At 43.0% G+C, this 20,602-nt stretch overlaps 1 protein-coding gene across 3 annotated transcripts in view; it reads right to left on the reverse strand.

Moving 5' to 3' along the window:
• Positions 1 to 20,602, reverse strand: part of MAPKBP1 (mitogen-activated protein kinase binding protein 1) — a 148,620-nt gene that overhangs the window by 52,979 nt on the left and 75,039 nt on the right. For all 3 annotated transcript variants that reach the window (XM_069732530.1, XM_069732529.1, XM_069732528.1), the window contains exon 4: positions 1,523 to 1,585. In XM_069732530.1, the coding sequence (XP_069588631.1) occupies positions 1,523 to 1,585 (63 nt within the window). The remainder of the gene's footprint in view (positions 1 to 1,522; positions 1,586 to 20,602) is intronic.

Genomic DNA, 20,602 nt, shown 5'->3' on the forward strand with positions numbered 1-20,602 from the left:
GCAAATGGACACTGGTCAGATTTAAAAAATTTGGTCCGGGCACTAAGGGGTTAAGATCCTTCCTCTGATCTTGTTTAGATGTCTTTGTGTCACCTACAAGTATGAAGGAGAAAATAGGATTTCTCTAGGTCAATGATTGACTCTAGGAGCCATGAATAGAGTTAGAAGACAAATGGTATGCACACGCCAGGATTTTTTGCAGAAATTTTCCTGACAAAAAACGGACATTTCTGACAGAAATCCGCATGCTTTTTTTTTGCGTTTTTTCCCCAAATGCTTAGAATAGCGGGAAAAACGCAGAAAATCCGCAAAATTAATGAACATGCTGCTTTTTTTTACCGCGATGCGTTTTATTCCAGGAAAAAAATGCATCATGTGCACAAAACATGCAGAATGCATGCTAAATGATAGGATGCATAATGTATGCGTTTTTAATGAGTTTTTATAGCGAAAAAACCTGAACGTGTGCACATAGCCTAAGGGTAAGTTCACACTGGGCGTTTTTGCTACTTTTTTTATGCCAATTTTCAGCTGCTTTTTAGAGTAGCAGCAAAGCCTATGAGCTTTCAGAAATCACATGCACACACATTGTTTTTTTGTTTGATCAGTATTTTGTGCTTTGCTGCGGTTTTTTTACATAGAGGATGTCACTTTCAGCGTTTTTTGCTGCGTTTTTTCACCCATTGACTTGAATGGATGTTGGAAAAAACGCAGCAAAAACGCAGGTATCATCATTTGCTGCGTTTTTGCTGCTGAAAATACAAGGACATTAGCCTGGAAAAAGAGAAAAAAAAAAAAAACGCACCAAAAAAATGCACCAAAAACACACCTAAATTAGCATAAAAAAATGCAGCAAAAATACGCAGCAAAAAAGTCCTGTGTGAACTTACCCTAAGAGGGAAACAGAATGTAACAGCAAAGGCTGAGGCAAGGCTGACATAAAGAAAAGATCACAATGGCTGGAGAAAAAGTACACAAATGCTGGAAGCCAGGGTACGGGCAGGAAAACACAAGAGTTAGTGTAGTATTGGTTTTAACTGAGTAGTTCTTGAACTTGTCTTTACTGCCTTTAAGAGGAGAGGAGCTTACGAAAAACAACAATAATGTAGAAAGTATCATAAATATAAAATATCAAAATAGGTTATCCCCTTTATATAGTCAATGTCTGTTCAATTAAAAAAAATAAACAAAAGATAGATAACAGATAGATAAATAGATAGATGATAGATAAATAGATCAGATACATAGATAGATAGAATTATTGCCCAATTGTGGCAATGGTTCAGTACTGAAACCATCCATTAGTTAAAACTATGAGTGAGGAGTCAATGAGAAGGAATATGAGGTGCTCAGGACCCCGGTTCCAGTGATTGTAGCAATCCAATATCACATTTATCATCTACCCTACGCATAGATGGTCAAAGTACATGTGTGATAATCCCCAACAACTTTTCAGGACCTGAGAACCCAGCGACACGTCTCTGTAAGCGAGGACTAGTTACCATGACCCAGCGTCACTCACCTGGAGCTGTTCAGGATATGATGCTGTTTGTTCTTTCTTGGATTTAACAACACTACAACACATCTAGAAAAAAAAACATACAATAAAACAATAAATAATGGGCGCAAAGAACATATAATACATATTATTCCAAGGCTGCTCATTACATACACTGATGTGCCCATTTATACCATAAAGGAAGAACATAGTAACATAGTTAGTAAGGCCGAAAAAAGACATTTGTCCATCCAGTTCAGCCTATATTCCATCATAATAAATCCCCAGATCTACGTCCTTCTACAGAAACTAATAATTGTAAGATACAATATTGTTCATAGTAAAAGTTAGTAAAAATTTTAGCAATTCCATTCACAGCTTCCCATTGGGGTGGGGGAGACTAGAAACCAGGTCTCCCATGCTGTCGTTACCACTAGGCTACAGTGCTGCTTTACAGCACACAAAGAACACACGTCATAGCCGTAGAGTTTATATAGAGAGATTGGACTGTCCTTCCATCATAGCAGGTCTGGGTGATTACTTATGTGCGTAAGAGAGCACCGAGAGGCGCGCCAAAGGGGCGGCCCGAGAGCACAAGAAGGTGATGAGAATGGAGACAAGGATTTGGGAGTAAATTGGTTGCAACAAAGATTTGATTTCTTCAGAAACTAGAATATTTGGCAATTTCCGATTAGTTATTCTCAGGATGCCTCTGGTAGTATGATAAATTACTACTTCTATTCTACTCAGTTCAAACTCTATACACAGCAATAAAGTCTTCCATAAGAAGTCCAAGCACACGATGTATACCTCTGACGGAAGGCCCTGATGGATTCCCATACATACTCATATTACAGACAGTACAGTATATATTTTTTAGCCTACAGCTGTACACTAATTCCACTTCTAGATTTCACAAAGATAATGTTGAAAGACGCAAGACGCCCCAGGCTTAGTCTGCCCCATCAGGCTCTGTTACTCACATTAGCCTCTCACACACACCGCTATAAAGAGAATATTGCTGAAATCATTACACAGCTCTGCCTCTTTCAGCAGCACACTGCCAACCAATACAATATGATAAAAATCAATTGTCTAAAACAGGGGTCCCCAACTCCAGTCCTCAAGGTCCACCAACAGGTCATGTTTTCAGGATTTCCTTAGTCTTGCCCAGGTAATATTTGCATCACCTGTGCAATGCAAAGGAAATCCTGAAAACATGACCTGTTGGTGGGCCTTGAGGACTGGAGTTGGGGACCCCTGGTCTAAAACATTGGAGAAGCAGCTATGTTTCCAAACAATATTTGTAACTTGTTTTAACTATGTTCGTGTAGCTGCAATGTACACAGGAATCAGCCAGGAGTGTGGGCGGGGTTATACAAAGCTCAGCATTGTGAGCAGTGCAGAAGAAAACAGGTATTCTACACAACTGGAGCACGCAGCCCTGTAAGGCTACGTTCACATTTGCATTGTTGGGCGCAGCGTCGGCAACGGTTACCGACGCATGCGTCATGCGCCCCTATCTTTAAGGCCTCTTTCACACGTCAGTGTCTCCGATACGTGTAGTGACAGTTTTCTCACGTACCGGAGACACTGACACACGTAGACCCATTAGGATCTATGTGTTTCTGCACATATGCGTGTTTTCACACGGACCGTGTGTCCGTGTGCAAAACACGTAGACATGTCCGTTTTTTACCGGCAGCACGGACCACAATACGGACAGCACACGGAGAACAGTGTGCACTCTCCTCCGTGTGCACGTACCGCCCGCAGGAGAGACAGCGCTACAGTAAGCGCTGTCCCCGCTGCGTGTGGTGCTGAAGCCGGTATTCATCCCTTCTCCCCAGCAGCATTCGCTGGAGAGAAGGAATGAAAAATCAATGTTATTTTATTTATTTTCCCGTAAAAATGCTCATATTCCTCTCTGTAATGAGCGGGACCATGTGACCGCTCTCACACAGGACCTGCTGCCAGCGGCCACCGAGCGGAGACATCGCAGGAGCTGGCTGAGCATTTCCCTGCAGGCAAGCGGGAAGGGGGGGGATGCGCACAGGGGATGGGAGGCGGGAGGGGAAGCACAAACTTTATTTTTAAGAGAAAATAAATTTTAAAAAATTGATTTTTCATTCCTTCTCTCCAGCGAACGCTGCTGGGGAGATGGGATGAATACCGGCTTCAGCACCGCATGCAGGGGACAGCGCTTACCTGTAGCGCTGTCTCCGGCACGGTCCGTGTGGTCCTCAGTCGGCACATGGGCGGCACACGGCTGCCGCACGTGTGCCACACTGATGTGCTACGTGAGCACATGGACACAGATAATTCCGGTACCGGAATTATCTGGACGTGTGAAAGAGGCCTAACATGGGGGGCGCATGGACATGTGTCGGTATGCGTGGTCATGCGTTGTATGACGCATGCATTTTTTGGCGCACCAGACAGGGCGCGGACGATGCTACAGGTTGCAGTTGTGAGGTCTCACATTTCCGAAGAAAAACGAATGCAACGCACCTGCTTCGTAAATGCGCCAAAAAAACACAGTGTCTATGAAAAACGCATAGGGCGCAGGTGCCAGCGTTGAGCCGCGTTTGACGCATGCGCCTTTTGACTTAATGTATTTTTTGGGGCATTTTTGATCTTCAATTGTATAGGACAACGCATGCGTCAAAAAACGCTGCGATTTGTATATGCGTTTGACATGCGCTGGGCGTTGCGTCGACGACGCTGCGCCCAACAACGCAAACGTGAACGTAGCCTTAAGGTACCTTCACACTGAGCGACGCTGCAGCGATACCGACAACGATGTCGATCGCTGCAGCGTCGCTGTTTGGTCGCTGGAGAGCTGTCACACAGACAGCTCTCCAGCGACCAACGATGCCGGTAACCAGGGTAAACATCGGGTTACTAAGCGCAGGGCCGCGCTTAGTAACCTGATGTTTACCAGCGTAAAAGTAAAAAAAAAAAAAAAAAAAAAAAAAAACACTTCATACTTACCTTCCGCTATCTGTTCTCCGGCGTTCTGCTTCTCTGCCCTGTGTAAGCACAGCGGCCGGAAAGCAGAGCGGTGACGTCACCGCTGTGCTTTCCGGCTGGCCGGCGCTCACAGGGCAGAGAAGCAGAACGCCGGAGGACAGACAGCGGAAGGTAAGTATGAAGTGTTTGTTTTTTTTACTTTTACGCTGGTAACCAGGGTAAACATCGGGTTACTAAGCGCGGCCCTGCGCTTAGTAACCCGATGTTTACCCTGGTTACCAGTGAAGACATCGCTGAATCGGCGTCACACGCCGATTCAGCGATGTCTGCAGGGAGTCCAGCGACGAAACAAAGTTCTGGACTTTCTGCAGCGACCAATGACATCACAGCAGGATCCTGATCGCTGCTGCCTGTCAAACACAACGATATCGCTAGCCAGGATGCTGCAACGTCACAGATCGCTAGCGATATCGTTCAGTGTGAAGGTACCTTTAAGAGATACATCGTTGGAATCAGGGTCTCTGCCACTACATCATGCAGCTCTCAGATTAGATAGCAAAAACCTGCTGACATTCTTTTTAAAAAGGGTCACAACAAGGTTTATAACCAAGTGTTGCTGAAACCTGCTGACTTAGAAATCCCGGCAATTCCCATAATACCTGCTGATCACAAGGACTCAGGAAGTCACGCCTCATCTGGGCGTTGGGTCCACACGCAGCTGTAAAGCCGTACCTCTGTGTAATGAGGACATAGCTATACAGTGCATGGTGCCTGTATACTCAGCAAATGTTTTCCATGTGTTCTACAAAACGCACGTCTGCGAGTACAAGCCTATAAAATGTTTTCCGGTGCAAGAATAAAAATCTGTATCCAATACAATCAACACTGCCCTATAAGCAAACCATGATTTATCTTCCCAGATATTTCCCGTGATGTTTCGGCATGATGAAGCGAGTCACGTGCAGACGTGTGTCATGGAGATTACAGGACATGTGTACGAGTCTGCCGTATTATACATTCGTGGGGAGTTTATTGTTCTCTCATCAAAAAGGCAGAACATCGGAAACTAATTAGGACCTCAAAAGGAGGAAAAATATTGGTAAACAGACTAGGAAAATAACCAGAGGGGGCAGACGTCATCAATCATGATCATTAGGGTCCAAGTTTTTAGGGAAGCAGAATTTCCTTATATTCGGAATTGATTAAAGAAATGCACACACACATTAAGGATCTACTATCAGAGAGTAATTGTATAACAACCCCCCCAAAGTATGGAGGAATGAATATCCCCCGTTACTTGGAGGAACAGAGGAGTTGGGGCACAACTTTCTGGATCTGTGACCAACTTTTTAACACTGCAAACTTAAAAGTGCAAGACAAGTGGATGAGGTTTCTCAAATATCGATCCACATGTAGAGTAAAATAGGGCAAGCTGCTGATTTTCACATCCATAGCATATCAATTCAGTAAAATTTTCACCCAGATTTAAAACTTTGTATTATAAAAAAGGAAAAATCTGTAGAAAGAAAAGAAAAAATCCTCAGGATTATTTTCAGTGTATCCACAGGTCCATCACGTTTCAGCAGATAACCCATGTTTATCCTGAAAAAAAAAAAACCCATGGAGGTAGATGCCAATTGCCCTATAATAGGGGAAACATTCCTGTCCGACTTAACATATGGCAATCAGACTAGTTCCCTGGAATGACATCCCATCATATCATATCATAATGATCAAGAAAGGCACTCAGGCCCTTCTTGAACTTTTCTGATGAATAAAGAAATGCAAAATCATTTATTCGTACTGAATCAATAATCTCACTGCTCTTACAGTTAAGAATCCATAATCTCACTGCACGTAGAGTAAAGAATCACAGTCAGTTATGGATGATTAAAACTTCTGCTACACAGAGTGACCTGTGTAACAGGAATGGAGATACCACGTATCCTCTGGACAGGTGGTAGCAGTGTAACAGGAATGGAGCGGTGGTGACATTTTCGTATACCATTCAACAGATGAAAAGTTGAACAAATCCACAGATGTACCCCCCAGGATCTGGCATTTATCAGCTATTCGGTGAATTGGGGATAACTGGGTATTACAACCTGAAAGTATTTAATTTAAAAATCTCATTTTTCTGCTATTACAGTTTTATTCATGTGACATCATTTGTGATAATCATTCCACATTGCTCAATGAGTCTATAAGGGGCCATCGCAAGCCTCTTAACTTGACCTTATAAAATGCAACACAACTCCGAACATGAGAAAAAGTCAAATCCCAGACCAGAGCGAAAGATGCAATTACAACAGCAAAAGTTGTGCCTGGGTGTTCACAAGAGGGGACTGTTCTGTAAACCTCACAGAATCGCTGATGGAAGAGGGCCAGCTGGAGCTTGTGAGGACATAGAGTTCGATGAGGACAGACCATACAAAAAGGAGCGAGCGAGAGCCCTGAAAGAGTTAAAGCAGCGCCATACAGATGTTTGGCGTGACGTACTGGAGCCGACACGCTGCCATCACCTCCGAGGCCAACAGATCTGACTCTTCCCAAACAAGCAAAGGATAATGCAGCAGACCCAACTCCGCACACGACCAGCAGAGACCCCAGAACATGACCTCTTCACGGGAGAACATAAAAAGATGTTCAAAACCGGCCGATACATAGTGTTCAATGTTCGTAACCATTAATATCTACAGAAGAAACGTTGTACTTTCTCTGCCCTTGTATAATTGTGGCTCTCCTCCTGCAGCCGCCCCAGGGCTGTGCAGCTATTTTACAGCATCCTATATTGCAAGAGACTAAATTACCCTTTTCCGCCGACCAACATCTGCCGGCGTGTTTTACTTGCGTGCCAAAAGGTGGAATGACACCATTAACTTTGCTACAAAATGTACCACGGGGAAAAAAAAACAAAAGATTTTTTATGGTACAGGTTTAAAAAAAAAAAAAATCCACAAACCTGCCATGTTACATGGGTTCTGTTTTATGGTGTTCATTGTACAGTAAAAAATTCATCTGATCAGGGAATGTGCACATTTCAGTTGGGTTCCACCGGAAAAAGTGCAGAAGACGCTCCGCATATTAACATCGTGCACAGAAATGTCAAAAGGGAATCGCATGATCCGTCTTAGGTCACTCCTTCAGAGTGGGAAACGGAGATGGTTAAAAGAAGCAGTGACATGTTCATTGGCATTTGCCACAGAACACCAGGATTGGCAAATTCACCACTGGCGCGCTGTGCTCTTCACAGATTAAAGCAGGTTCACACTGAGCACATGTGACAGACGTGACAGAGTCTGGAGACGCTGTGGAGAGTGATCTGCTGCCTGTAACATCCTTAAGCATGACCGCTTTGGCAGTGGGTTAGTAATAGTGTGCGGTGGCATTTCTTTGGAGGGCCACACAGCCCTCCATGTGCTCGCCAGAGGTAGCCTGACTGACATTAGGTACCGAGATGAGATCCTCAGACCCCTTGTGAGACCATATGCTGGTGCGGTTGGCCCTGGGTTCTTCCTAATGCAGGACAATGCCAGACCTCATGTGGCTGGAGTGTCAGCAGTTCCTGCAAGATGAAGGCATTGAAGCTATGGACTGGCCCGCCTGTTCCCCAAACCTGAATCCGATTGAGCACATAATGTCTCGCACCATCCACCAACGTCACGTTCCACCACAGACTGTCCAGGAGTTGGCGGATGCTTTAGTCCAGGTCTGGGAGGAGATCCCTCAGGAGACCATTCTCCGCCTCATCAGGAGAATGCCCAGGCGTTGTAGGGAGGTCATACAGGCACGTGGAGGCCACACACAATACTGAGCATCATTTCCTTGTCTTGAGGCATTTCCACTGAAGTTGGATCAGCCTGTAACCTCATTTTCCACTTTGATTTTTGAGCATCATTCCCACTCCAGACCTCCGTGGGATATTAGTTGTGATTTACGTTGATAATTTTTAGGTTTTATTGTTCTCAACACATTCCACTATGTAATGAATAAAAATTTACAACTGGAATATTTCATTCAGTGATATCTAGGTTGTGGGATTGTGCGTCTAGGTTGTGCGTCAGGAGCCGGCACGGCGTTTGTCCTGATGGTCCATTACATCTCAGGTCACAACATTGAGGCAGATGAGAACCACTTTCACAAATCAGAAAATCTAAGCTTTTCCTCTCTAAATCCAGCTTATCACAACAGGAAAATAAGATAAGCTTTTAATTGCTTTAATCTTTATCAAGATGAACTTCCTGAAGTCGACAAATGCAATAAAAGGGACTGCTCCACCTATACAGTGCGGCCAAGGGAAAACCAATAAAAAAAATGGTAAGATTTGAGATTTTAAAAAAATAAATAAAAAAAAAAAATATATAAATATATATATATATATATATATATATATATATATATATATATATATATATATATATATATATATATATATATATATATATATATATATATATATATATATATATATACATACATATATATATATATACATATATACATACACACACACACTAGCTGAAGAGCCCGGCGTTGCCTGGGCATAGTAAATATCTGTGGTTAGTTATAGCACGTCACTTCTCTTATTTTCCCATCACGCCTCTCATTTTCTCCCTCACTCCTCTCATTCCCCCCTAACACTTGTCATTTCGACCTCACATCTGTCATTTTCCGATCACTACACTATTTTCCCTCACTCCTCTCATTTTGCACTCACACCTTTTCATTTTCACCTCACACCTTTCATTTTCACCTCAGTATATACATGTTTGTCATCTCCCTTATATATAGTATACACCTGTATGTCATCTCCTGTATATAGTATATACCTGTATGTCATCTCCTCCTATATATAGTATACCTGTATGTCATCTCATTCTATATATAGTATATACCTGTATGTCATCTCCTCCTGTATAAAGTATATACCTGTGTGTCATCTCCCCTGTATATAGTATATATCTGTGTGTCATCTCCTCCTGTATATAGTATATACCTGTATGTCATCTTCTATATATAGCATATACCTGTATGTCATCTCCTCCTGTATATAGTATATACCTGTATGTCATCTCCTCCTATATATAGTATATACCTGTATGTCATCTCCTCCTATATATAGTATATACCTGTATGTCATCTCCTCCTATATATAGTATATACCTGTATGTCATCTCCTCCTATATATAGTATATACCTGTATGTCATCTCCTCCTATATATAGTATATACCTGTATGTCATCTCATTCTATATATAGTATATACCTGTATGTCATCTCCTCCTGTATAAAGTATATACCTGTGTGTCATCTCCCCTGTATATAGTATATACCTGTATGTCATCTTCTATATATAGCATATACCTGTATGTCATCTCCTCCTGTATATAGTATATACCTGTATGTCATCTCCTCCTATATATAGTATATACCTGTATGTCATCTCCTCCTATATATAGTATATACCTGTATGTCATCTCCTCCTATATATAGTATATACCTGTATGTCATCTCCTCCTATATATAGTATATACCTGTATGTCATCTCCTCCTGTATATAGTATATACCTGTAGGTCATCTCCTCCTGTATATAGTATATACCTGTATGTCATCTCCTCCTATATATAGTATATACCTGTATGTCATCTCCTCCTATATATAGTATATACCTGTATGTCATCTCCTCCTATATATAGTATATACCTGTATGTCATCTCATTCTATATATAGTATATACCTGTATGTCATCTCCTCCTGTATAAAGTATATACCTGTGTGTCATCTCCCCTGTATATAGTATATATCTGTGTGTCATCTCCTCCTGTATATAGTATATACCTGTATGTCATCTTCTATATATATATAGCATATACCTGTATGTCATCTCCTCCTATATATAGTATATACCTGTATGTCATCTCATTCTATATATAGTATATACCTGTATGTCATCTCCTCCTGTATATAGTATATACCTGTATGTCATCTCCTCCTGTATATAGTATATACCTGTATGTCATCTCCTCCTATATATAGTATATACCTGTATGTCATCTCCTCCTATATATAGTATATACCTGTATGTCATCTCATTCTATATATAGTATATACCTGTATATCATCTCCTCCTGTATATAGTATATACCTGTGTGTCATCTCCCCTGTATATAGTATATATCTGTGTGTCATCTCCTCCTGTATATAGTATATACCTGTATGTCATCTTCTATATATAGCATATACCTGTATGTCATCTCCTCCTGTATATAGTATATACCTGTAGGTAATCTGCTCCTGTATATATATATACCTGTGTGTCATCTCCTCCTGTATATAGTATGTACCTGTATGTCATCTCCTCCTCTATATAGTATATACCTGTGTGTTATCTCTCCTGTATATAGTATATATCTGTGTGTCATCTCCCCTGTATATAGTATATACCTGTGTGATCTCCTGTATTAGACCTTGTTAACACGTTATTTGCTCAGTATTTTTACCTCAGTATTTGTAAGCTAAATTGGCAGCCTGATAAATCCCCAGCCAACAGGAAGCCCTCCCCCTGGCAGTATAAATTAGCTCACACATACACATAATAGACAGGTCATGTGACTGACAGCTGCTGTATTTCCTATATGGTACATTTGTTGCTCTTGTAGTTTGTCTGCTTATTAATCAGATTTTTATTTTTGAAGGCTAATACCAGACTTGTGTGTGTTTTAGGGCGAGTTTCGTTTGTCAAGTTGTGTGTGTTGAGTTGTGTGTGGCGACATGCATGTAGCGACTTTTGTGAGATGAGTTTTGTGTGGCAACATGCGTGCAGCAACTTTTTGTGTGTCGAGTTGCATGTAACAGGTTAGTGTAGCAAGTTGTGTGCAGCAAGTTTTGCGCATGGCGAGTTTTGCGCGTGGTGAGTTTTATGTCTGGTGCCTTTTGAGTATGTGCAAGTTTTGTGTGAGGCAACTTTTGCATGTGTTGCAAATTTTGTGCATGTGGCAATTTTTCCGCGTGTGCAAGTTTTGCGTGTGGCGAGTTTTCCATGAGGCGAGTTTTGCGTGAGCCTAGTCTTTGCATGTGGCGAGTTTTGCGCGTGGCGAGTTTTGAGTGGCGACTTTTGTGTTTCGACTTTTATGTGGCGAGGTTGGTGTATGTGTGGTGAAATGTGTGCTGAGGGTGGTATATGTGTTCAAGCACGTGGTAGTGTGTGGCGCATTTTGTGTGTGTGTTCATATCCCCATGTGTGGTGAGTATCTCATGTCGGGGCCCCACCTTAGCAACTGATCGGTATATACTCTTTTGCGCCATCGCTCTCATTCTTTAAGTCACCCTTGTTCACATCTGGCAGCTGTCAATTTGCCTCCAACACTTTTCCTTTCACTTTTCCCCATTATGTAGATAGGGGCAAAATTGTTTGGTGAATTGGAAAGCGCGGAGCTAAAATTTCACCTCACAACGTAGCCTATGACGCTCTCAGGGTCCAGACGTGTGACTGTGCAAAATTTTGTTTCTGTAGCTGCGACGCCTCCAACACTTTTCCTTTCACTTTTTTCCCCATTATGTAGATAGGGGCAAAATTGTTTGGTGAATTGGAACGCGCGGGGTTAAAATTTCACCTCACAACATAGCCTATGACGCTCTCGGGGTCCAGACGTGTGGCTGTGCAAAATTTTGTGGCTGTAGCTGCGACGGTGCAGATGCCAATCCCGGACATACACACACACATACACACACACACATACACACTGATTAGGTTTTATAATTTAAAAGTTACAGACCGAATAAGAGATCAAATGAACGCTCATCAATAAGATGGTAGATGTTAGTTGTTTTCGCTTATTTTTAGCTTCGTTTCCATGATAAACCAAAACCGTCAGTAACATGCTGTTGGTGGTGCCTACTGTGTCTCCTGTGCACCGACCCATTACGGAGTTATATTTCCGTGAGCATTGATAAAAGCTTGGTTATTTGGCATCTGATGGAGCGTACCACTGAAAACACATGGCGGCAATATGGCCATATAACTGAGGCATTACAAGGGATTGTTTAACCATGACATCCCCAGCCCATACAGTCTACAGAGGAGTGGGAGCACTCATCAGAACCCCCATTACACGAGAAAAAGAGCATTTCATGACTTGGTACTCAAGTTACCTGACCACTGCAGCCAATCACATGCTGCAGCGGTCTTTTGACCGATGAAATGGTCACATACAGTAAATAATTTCCTGCATCTGCGCAGACGACAAACCTTCCAGTGCAGATCTAGGTGGCTGGCGATAGATGAGCATCGTTGGGTTTATTTATTTTCACATATCCCATTCTTTGGGCAAGGTTTGGTTTTGCCCCTTTAATTAGGAACCGGAGCCACAACACAAATATTAACAGAGCCCAAAACTTAACATTTCTTTCTCATAAGGCCCAATGGCGATCGCTGCATCGCTGTAAACGCATTGCAGAAGAGCAGTATTTCTATGTAAAATTAAAAGGTTATGTAAGGAAAGACGAGAGATATTTATTAACAGACATGGCGGCTTTTAATCCTGCAGGAGATACTTGAACGGTCCTGCGGTTCCAGAACAGGAAATAGCCTATAGTTCAGAAATGAGGGACCACCTGTAGATGGTGGAGATGCATGTAACGGGGAATTTGGGTAAAGAAAAAACTAAAAGTTAGATACATTATTCTTCTGGCTATGGATAGGTTTATGGTCGCCTTGTGGCTGCAAGTCCATTTGTTCCATGAAGCAAGCAGACTGGAAAGCTTCCAACCGAGGAAATAACATTCCAACATCAGAGTCCCCGATGTATCCACAATTATGGTTAGCAGCATTTACGCTTGCATAAGCGTCATCACACCGCCAAACATCACAGGCATTATCTGATGAGCGGACAAGGGATTCAGAAACACAAGATAAATGTTTCCACTTTATGGAGAGCAAATTCCCATTTACAGATCCAGAATAATAACGGATATACACTAAGCTAAAACAACAAGCAATAAAGTAATGCAATGGTTTGGTGAGCAAGGGGTTAAGCAGCGTGCACACAATCCATGTATGTGACTAGCTGACACCTCAGTGTGATCACCGGTTGTGAGGTGCCAGCTCGCCCACAGTCACACTCAGCAGCTGAGAATGCACTTCCTTCCTTCACATGCTGGAGCCAAAACAAAAACTGGGACAGGGCTGTAAAAATAAGGACTGCAAGCCCCCCACAGAGCGACGAGACAAAGGGTATGGTATCACAATGTTGGGAGAAGGGGCGCAGAAAAGGGAAGTATGACATTGAAGGAACTAGAATACTTCTGCAGAAACAAAGGGGGGGACGGGGACGTTCAAGGCAGTGATGTCAGGAATCTGGAGTAGCAGCCCAGTCGCGACAACCATACATCAATGTTGAGGTGTAAACAGGCGAGAATACGCGACAGCGGACTTGCCAACGGCTAATGAAAAGACAGAGGCCCGAGTCAGTGGGATGTAGGTCTTTCCATGAAACTCGCCCTAATCCAGCAGTGCCGCCACCGCAAGCAGTCCACCCACTACACCGGCAGTGCCACCACCGCAAGCAGTCCACCCCCTACGCCGGCAGTGCCGCCACCGCAAGCATTCCACCCCGTACGCCAGCAGTGCCACCACCACAAGCATTCCACCCCCTATGCCGGCAGTGCCGCCACCGCAAGCATTCCACCCCCTACGCCGGCAGTGCCGCCACCGCAAGCATTCCACCTCCTACGCCGGCAGTGCCGCCACCGCAAGCATTCCACCCCCTACGCCAGCAGTGCCACCACCGCAAGCATTCCATCCCCTACGTCTGCAGTGCCACCACTGCAAGCAGTCCACACCCTACGTCTGCAGTGCCGCCACCGCAAGCAGTCCACACCCTACGCCAGCAGTGCCACCACCGCAAGCATTCCACCCCCTACGTCTGCAGTGCCACCACTGCAAGTAGTCCACCCCCTACGCCAGCAGAGCTGCCATTGCAAATCTAACCCTCCATCAGAGCTACCATTGAAAATATTCCTCCCCCCAACAGTAGTGGTGCAGTAATTGTAAACCCCTTCACGACACCAGCCATGATGCCATTGTAAAATGTACTATGGGGTGCTGTCATTAGAGATCTGTCCTCAAAAGTCATGTGCTTGAGGTCAATACTGTATATTCTATTCAGACTGTAAATTATTTCTACTGCAAATCTGGTGCAATGCTACACAATGTAGACAGATTACTGATCTGTCACACATACCCGAAGGAACTCTATGGGCATCAGTCAGGCGTATGAACTCTAAAGCCACAATCAGTATGCAGAGCTTGTTGGTGCCCAGAGCTCAAAGTTTCGTAAAAGACAAAGTAAAGAAAAACTTTTTGGGTGCAAATGGATACTAATTACAATCAGAATTAAAAGGGGTAACATGGATTAGGTTTCATTACTTCCCATTCCTAAACTTCTCTTGAAAGTGCAATCGATGACCGTTTCCAGCGTTGCTCCAGCCCTCTTCTCAACGCTCCGGCTCACCTTATGTTCTATGCGCGAGCCTGGTGTCACATTTACAATGCAAGCCTATGGAGTGCCAGAACGAGACTCCACAGAATTACAACGTAAAAAAGACTCCCGACTCTCGCATAGAGGGATCTGGAGAGTTGAAACTGCAGGTCATGAGAGTGAGAAGAAACCAAGGCAGCGCTGGAAACAGGTGAAGACGGCAATCAGTAAGTAGTTTATTACTATTACATTACATACACATTTGCTCAGGGTTAGGGAATAAAACATTTATCAGGAGTGCTTTTTTATGTTAGATTTTATTTTGGGTGTGTTTATTTTCTTTAAGTTTATTTATAAAAAAAAAAAAAACCAAAAAAAACAACATTTTCAGTAAAGCTTCTCATGAACGCATTTCTGGGATTTGTAGTAGTCAGATGGCTCAGGTAGGTCACGTGACCGATCTAGAACAAAGTTTCGGACAGTGGAGGAAGGCAAAAGCTGGATGTTATGGTAAAAGCAAAGGAATTGGGAAGGTAAAAACCATAGACAAGGATATGTAAATGAAGATCTCTAACCAGATTTCACAATTCAAACTTCATGCAATCCTGCTCTTAAACTGGATGAGGCTAGTATACTTTCAAAATTTCATTACCGTTCTGGTGTGGATTTGCAAAGTTATCCAGCCAGATATTAAAATATTCGTTTTTTTTTTGTTTAAGGAGTTCAGCTCTAACGTCTCTTAAAAGGGCCAGGACAAATTTTTTTTTTTTTTTTTTTTAATCATGAGGCAAAAAACTTAACAGGCAGCTAGTTGCTAACAGAGGCAATTACCTGCCTGCTCTACCCAGCAAAGGCTCACAGTAGTCAACGACCTCTGCTGCTGGCGATTCAGTTGCTCCACATCAACAGAGCAGATCTTCCTCTTCCACTCTGTTGACGGGGTGTGACTTCAGACATCATGCTGATTGACAGCCAGCTCCCAGTCAGGCAGCCGGCTGTTAATCAGCAGGACATCAGAGGTCACGCCCCTAATCAACAGCGCGCAAGAGAAGTCGCTGCTCTGTTGATGTGACATCAGCGGAAACTGCTGAATCGCCTGTCAGGAGAAGTCCATGACTGCTCTGTATCACAAGAGCTTGGTGCTGGGCAAAAAAGGCAGGTAGGTAGCTGTGAGCCCAAGAACTAATTAAATACATTATATTATATTTTATAATTATATACAGGTGCTTCTCACAAAATTAGAATATAATCAAAAAGTTAATTTCAGTTTTTCAATACAAAAAGTGAAACTCATGAGTCACTACAGAGTGATTTCAAGTGTTTATTTCTGTTAATGTTGATTATGGCTTACAGCCAATGAAAAGCCAAAAGTCATCATCTCTGTAAATTCGAATAATTAACAAAAAGAACCTGCAAAGGCTTCCTAAATGTTTAAAAAGGTCCCTTAGTCTGTTTCAGTAGGCACCACAATCATGGGGAAGACTGCTGACTTGACAAATGTCCAGAAGGCAGTCATTGACATACTCCGGCTGTTCACAGAGTGCTGTATCCAAGCATATTAATGGAAGTTGAGTGGAAGGAAAAAGTGTGGTAGAAAAAGGTGCACAAGCAACCGGGATAACCACAGCCTTGAAAGGATTAAGAAAATACCATTCAAAAATTTAGGGGGAGATTCCCAAGGAGTTGACTGCTGCTGGAGTCATTGCTTCCAGAGCCTCCACACACAGACGTATCCAGGACATGAGCCACAAGTGTCACATTCCTTGTGTCAAGCCACTCATGACCAATAGACAAAGCCAGAAGCATCTTACCTTGGCCAAGGAGAAAAAGAACTGGACTGCTGCTCAGTGGTCCAATGTGTTGTTTTCAGATGAAAGTAAATTTTGCATTTAATTTGGAAATCAAGGTCCCAGAGTCTGGAGGAAGAGTGGAGAGGCCACAATCCAAGCTGCTTGAGGTCTAGTGTGATGTTTCCACAATGATGGTTTGGGGAGCCATGTCATCTACTGCTGTATGTCTACTGTGTTTTATCAAGACCAACGTCAGTGCAGCCGTCTACCAGGAAATTTTAGAGCACTTCATGCTTCCCTCTGCCAACAAGCTTATTGGAGGTGGAAATGTCATTCTCCAGCAGGACTTGGCACCTGTCCACACTGCCAAAAGTACCATTACCTGGTTTAAAAACAACAGCATGACTGTGCTTGATTGTCCAGCAAACTCGCCTGATCTTAAGGTACCGTCACATTAAGCGACGCTGCAGCGATATAGACATCGAGCCGATCGCTGCAGCGTCGCTGTTTAGGTCGCTAGGAGACGTCAAACACCGGCAAAAGCAGAACAATGCAGGAGCGATCCAGTGACGTACTTATCGTTCTCACTGGTTGTTGCTCCATGAAAAAACATTGCAGGCATCGTTGCTTTTGCTGTCAAACATGACGAATCACGCCGACCAGACGACCAAATAAAGTTCTGGACTTTCAGTGATGACCAGCGATGTCACAGCAGAATCCTGATCGCTGCTGCGTGTCAAACACAACGAGATCGCTATCCAGGATGCTGCAACGTCACGGATCGTTGTCGTTCTCGTTGGAAAGTTGTTCAGTGTGAAGGTACCGTTAACCTCAGAGAAACTATGGAGTATTGTCAAGAGGAAGATAAGACACCAGATCTAACAATGCAGACGAGCTGAAGGCTGCTATCAAAGCAACCTGGGCTTCCATAACACCTCAGCAGTACAGATTGCCTCCACGCCACATTGATGCAGTAATTGATGCAAAAGGAGCCCCAACCATTGAGTGCATTTACTGAACATACATTTCAGTAGGCCAACATTTTGGATTTTAAAATCATTTTTCAAGCTGGTGTTATAAAGTATTCTAATTTACTGAGATAATGAATTTTGGGTTTTCATTGGCTGTAAGCCATAATCATCAACATTGACAGAAATAAACACTTTACAGAGTGATCTATTTCATGACTAATATACGAGTTTCACATTTTGTATATACACATACATACATAAACATATCATGTATAACTCCTTTATCAGGAGTTTACGGCCATTCTGAAATGAATTTTCAAAGTGAGCACACCAGCCTCTTTAAGTCAAATATCTGTTTATTTAATGTATGCAGTTTGTACTGTGAAATCTGATGACAAATCAACTTTAAATTAGACTAACACATGGGGGGGGGGTGAAAAGTTAATAAGTTATAGGACCTACAGGCCTACAGGTAGGAAAGGAGGGTATATGTAGCACATTTGCTCTATATTTATACATGTGCTATTGTGGACACATGAATTGGTCAACTTAATGTTGATCCATTTGTTAGGAAAGTTTACTTCATTGTACCCCCAAGCTGATGACGGTGCACAGACTGGTCTTTTCCGGATTCCCTTCCTGTTTCCTTTAGTGTTTGGTTTTTGCTGATGGTCAGAAAGATCAGAAAACAAGATTTATTCTAACAATGCAGGCTCCCAGATAACAGACCTCCTGCAATGTCATGTGTTTTTGTATGTAGGGTGGTAGGCAAAACTGGAGGTACCATGTATAGTATCACTGGAGTATCCATCGTTACATTCACAGTGGCGTGTAATCGTCACACTGCGAGCCACAGGCATAATGCGCTCCCACAGGTTACTTTGTGCTTCATGCTCACGCTGAATGACAACTGCGAGTGGAAGTACAAGTACCAACGATCTTAGTTTAGCATTCAGCGATCATGACATACTAGTCATTAAAATGAAACATAATACATGGATGAGCTGATCTCCAAAAGGAGAAGACTATTTTATTGTAGGAAGGCAGACCCTTCAGAAAATTCTAAATCCAGATTTCCAGCCTCCAAGTTATTTGTACTTGTGTATATTAGTGAAGTAGTAAATCTTCTTACACCTCTCAACTGGAATTCTAGACCACTCTTTTTGCAAACTGCTCCAAGTCTCATATTTGAAGGGTTAATTCTCCCAACAGCAATTTTAGGGTCTCTCCACAGGTGTTCAATGGGATTTAGATCTGGACTCATTGCTGCCACTTGAGAACTCTCTAGGACTTTGCTTCCATCCATCTCTGGGGGTATTGTCCTGCTGGAAGACTCATGACCTAGGACACAAACTCATCTTCCTGACACTGGACACTACATTGTAAGACAAAATCCTTTGGTAATCTTCAGATTTTTTAAGTCGTTGCACACAATCAAGGCACACAGTGCCAGAGGAAGCAAAACAACCCCAGAAAATCCTTGAACTTCCATCATATTTGACTGTCGTTATGGTGTTCTTTTCTTTGTAGGCCAAATTCAGTTATTATAATAATTTTTATAGTGTCAATATATTCCACAACACTTTATACCATTTTAAAAGAGGACTTGTGCAGACAAATACATTACAGAATAAACATAACTCCAATATCAGAAAGGAGTGAGGACCCTGCACACAAGCTTACAACATGAAATGGGGAGGCATGAAAGGTAAGTGGTAAAATGTCAAAATAGAAAAAGTAGGCGCGCACTTACCCTGTTGCGGTGAATATCACTTTATTAGGACATATAAACAAACGGATAGCAGGGAGGGATAGAGTCAGCCACGGACAACGATCGTTTCGTGCTCTACGGCACTTCAACGGGTCAAGTGGTAAAATGTGCTTATATTGTACTATACAGCCATAATATACTAAATCGCGTTTGCACACAACGCTGCATGAGCCGATAGCTAGAGACTATGTGAAAAGTAAAGACCGAGAGCTATTAAAGGGAACCTGTCACCCCCAAAATCGAAGGTGAGCTAAGCCCACCGGCATCAGGGCTTATCTACAGCATTCTGGAATGCTGTAGGTAAGCCCCCGATGTATCCTGGAAGATGAGAAAAAGAGGTTTGATTATACTCAGCCAGGGGCGGTCCCGCTTCGGTCCAGTCCAATGGGCATCACGGTCCGGTCCAGCGCCTCCCATCTTCTTACGATGACGTTCTCTTCTTGTCTTCATGCTGCGGCGCAGGCGTACTTTGTCTGCCCTGTTGAGGGCAGAGCAAAGTACTGCAGTGCGCAGGCGCCGGGAAAGGTCAGAGAGGCCCGACACCTGGGCACTGCAGTACTTTGCTCTGCTCTCAAAAAGACAGACAAAGTACGCCTGCTTCGGAGCCGCGGCAGGAAGACAAGAAGAGGATGTCATCGTATGAAGATGGGAGGCCCCGGACAGCAATGCCCATTGGATCAGACCGCCCGCCCAGGTGAGTATGATCTAAGCACTTTTTCTCATCTTTCAGGTTACATCGGGGGCTTATCTACAGCATTCCAGAATGCTGTAGATAAGCCCCTGATGCCGTGTGCTTAGCTCACCTTCGGGGGTGACAGGTTCCCTTTAAGTGCATGAGAGGTGTGGACAGATGCTACGGGGGTCATGATTTTGAAGAAAAAAAATGTTATATGGGCCAAACATGGATAGTTAGATAAGTGAGGTGGGGCAATAGCCTAGTCTAAAGAAATGCGTTTTTAAGCCACTCTTAAAATTGTGGGTACTGGAAATTAATCAAATGGTCTTCGGTAGTGCAATCCAAAGAATTGGTGTAGCACGCAAGAAGTCTTTGGAGATAGGAATGAGAATTTCGGATTATTGAGGAATTAAGTTTAAAGTTATTGACAGAAGGGAGGGCATGG

Source organism: Ranitomeya imitator, chromosome 1, assembly GCF_032444005.1.
Source record: "Ranitomeya imitator isolate aRanImi1 chromosome 1, aRanImi1.pri, whole genome shotgun sequence".
Taxonomy (NCBI): Eukaryota; Metazoa; Chordata; class Amphibia; order Anura; family Dendrobatidae; genus Ranitomeya; species Ranitomeya imitator.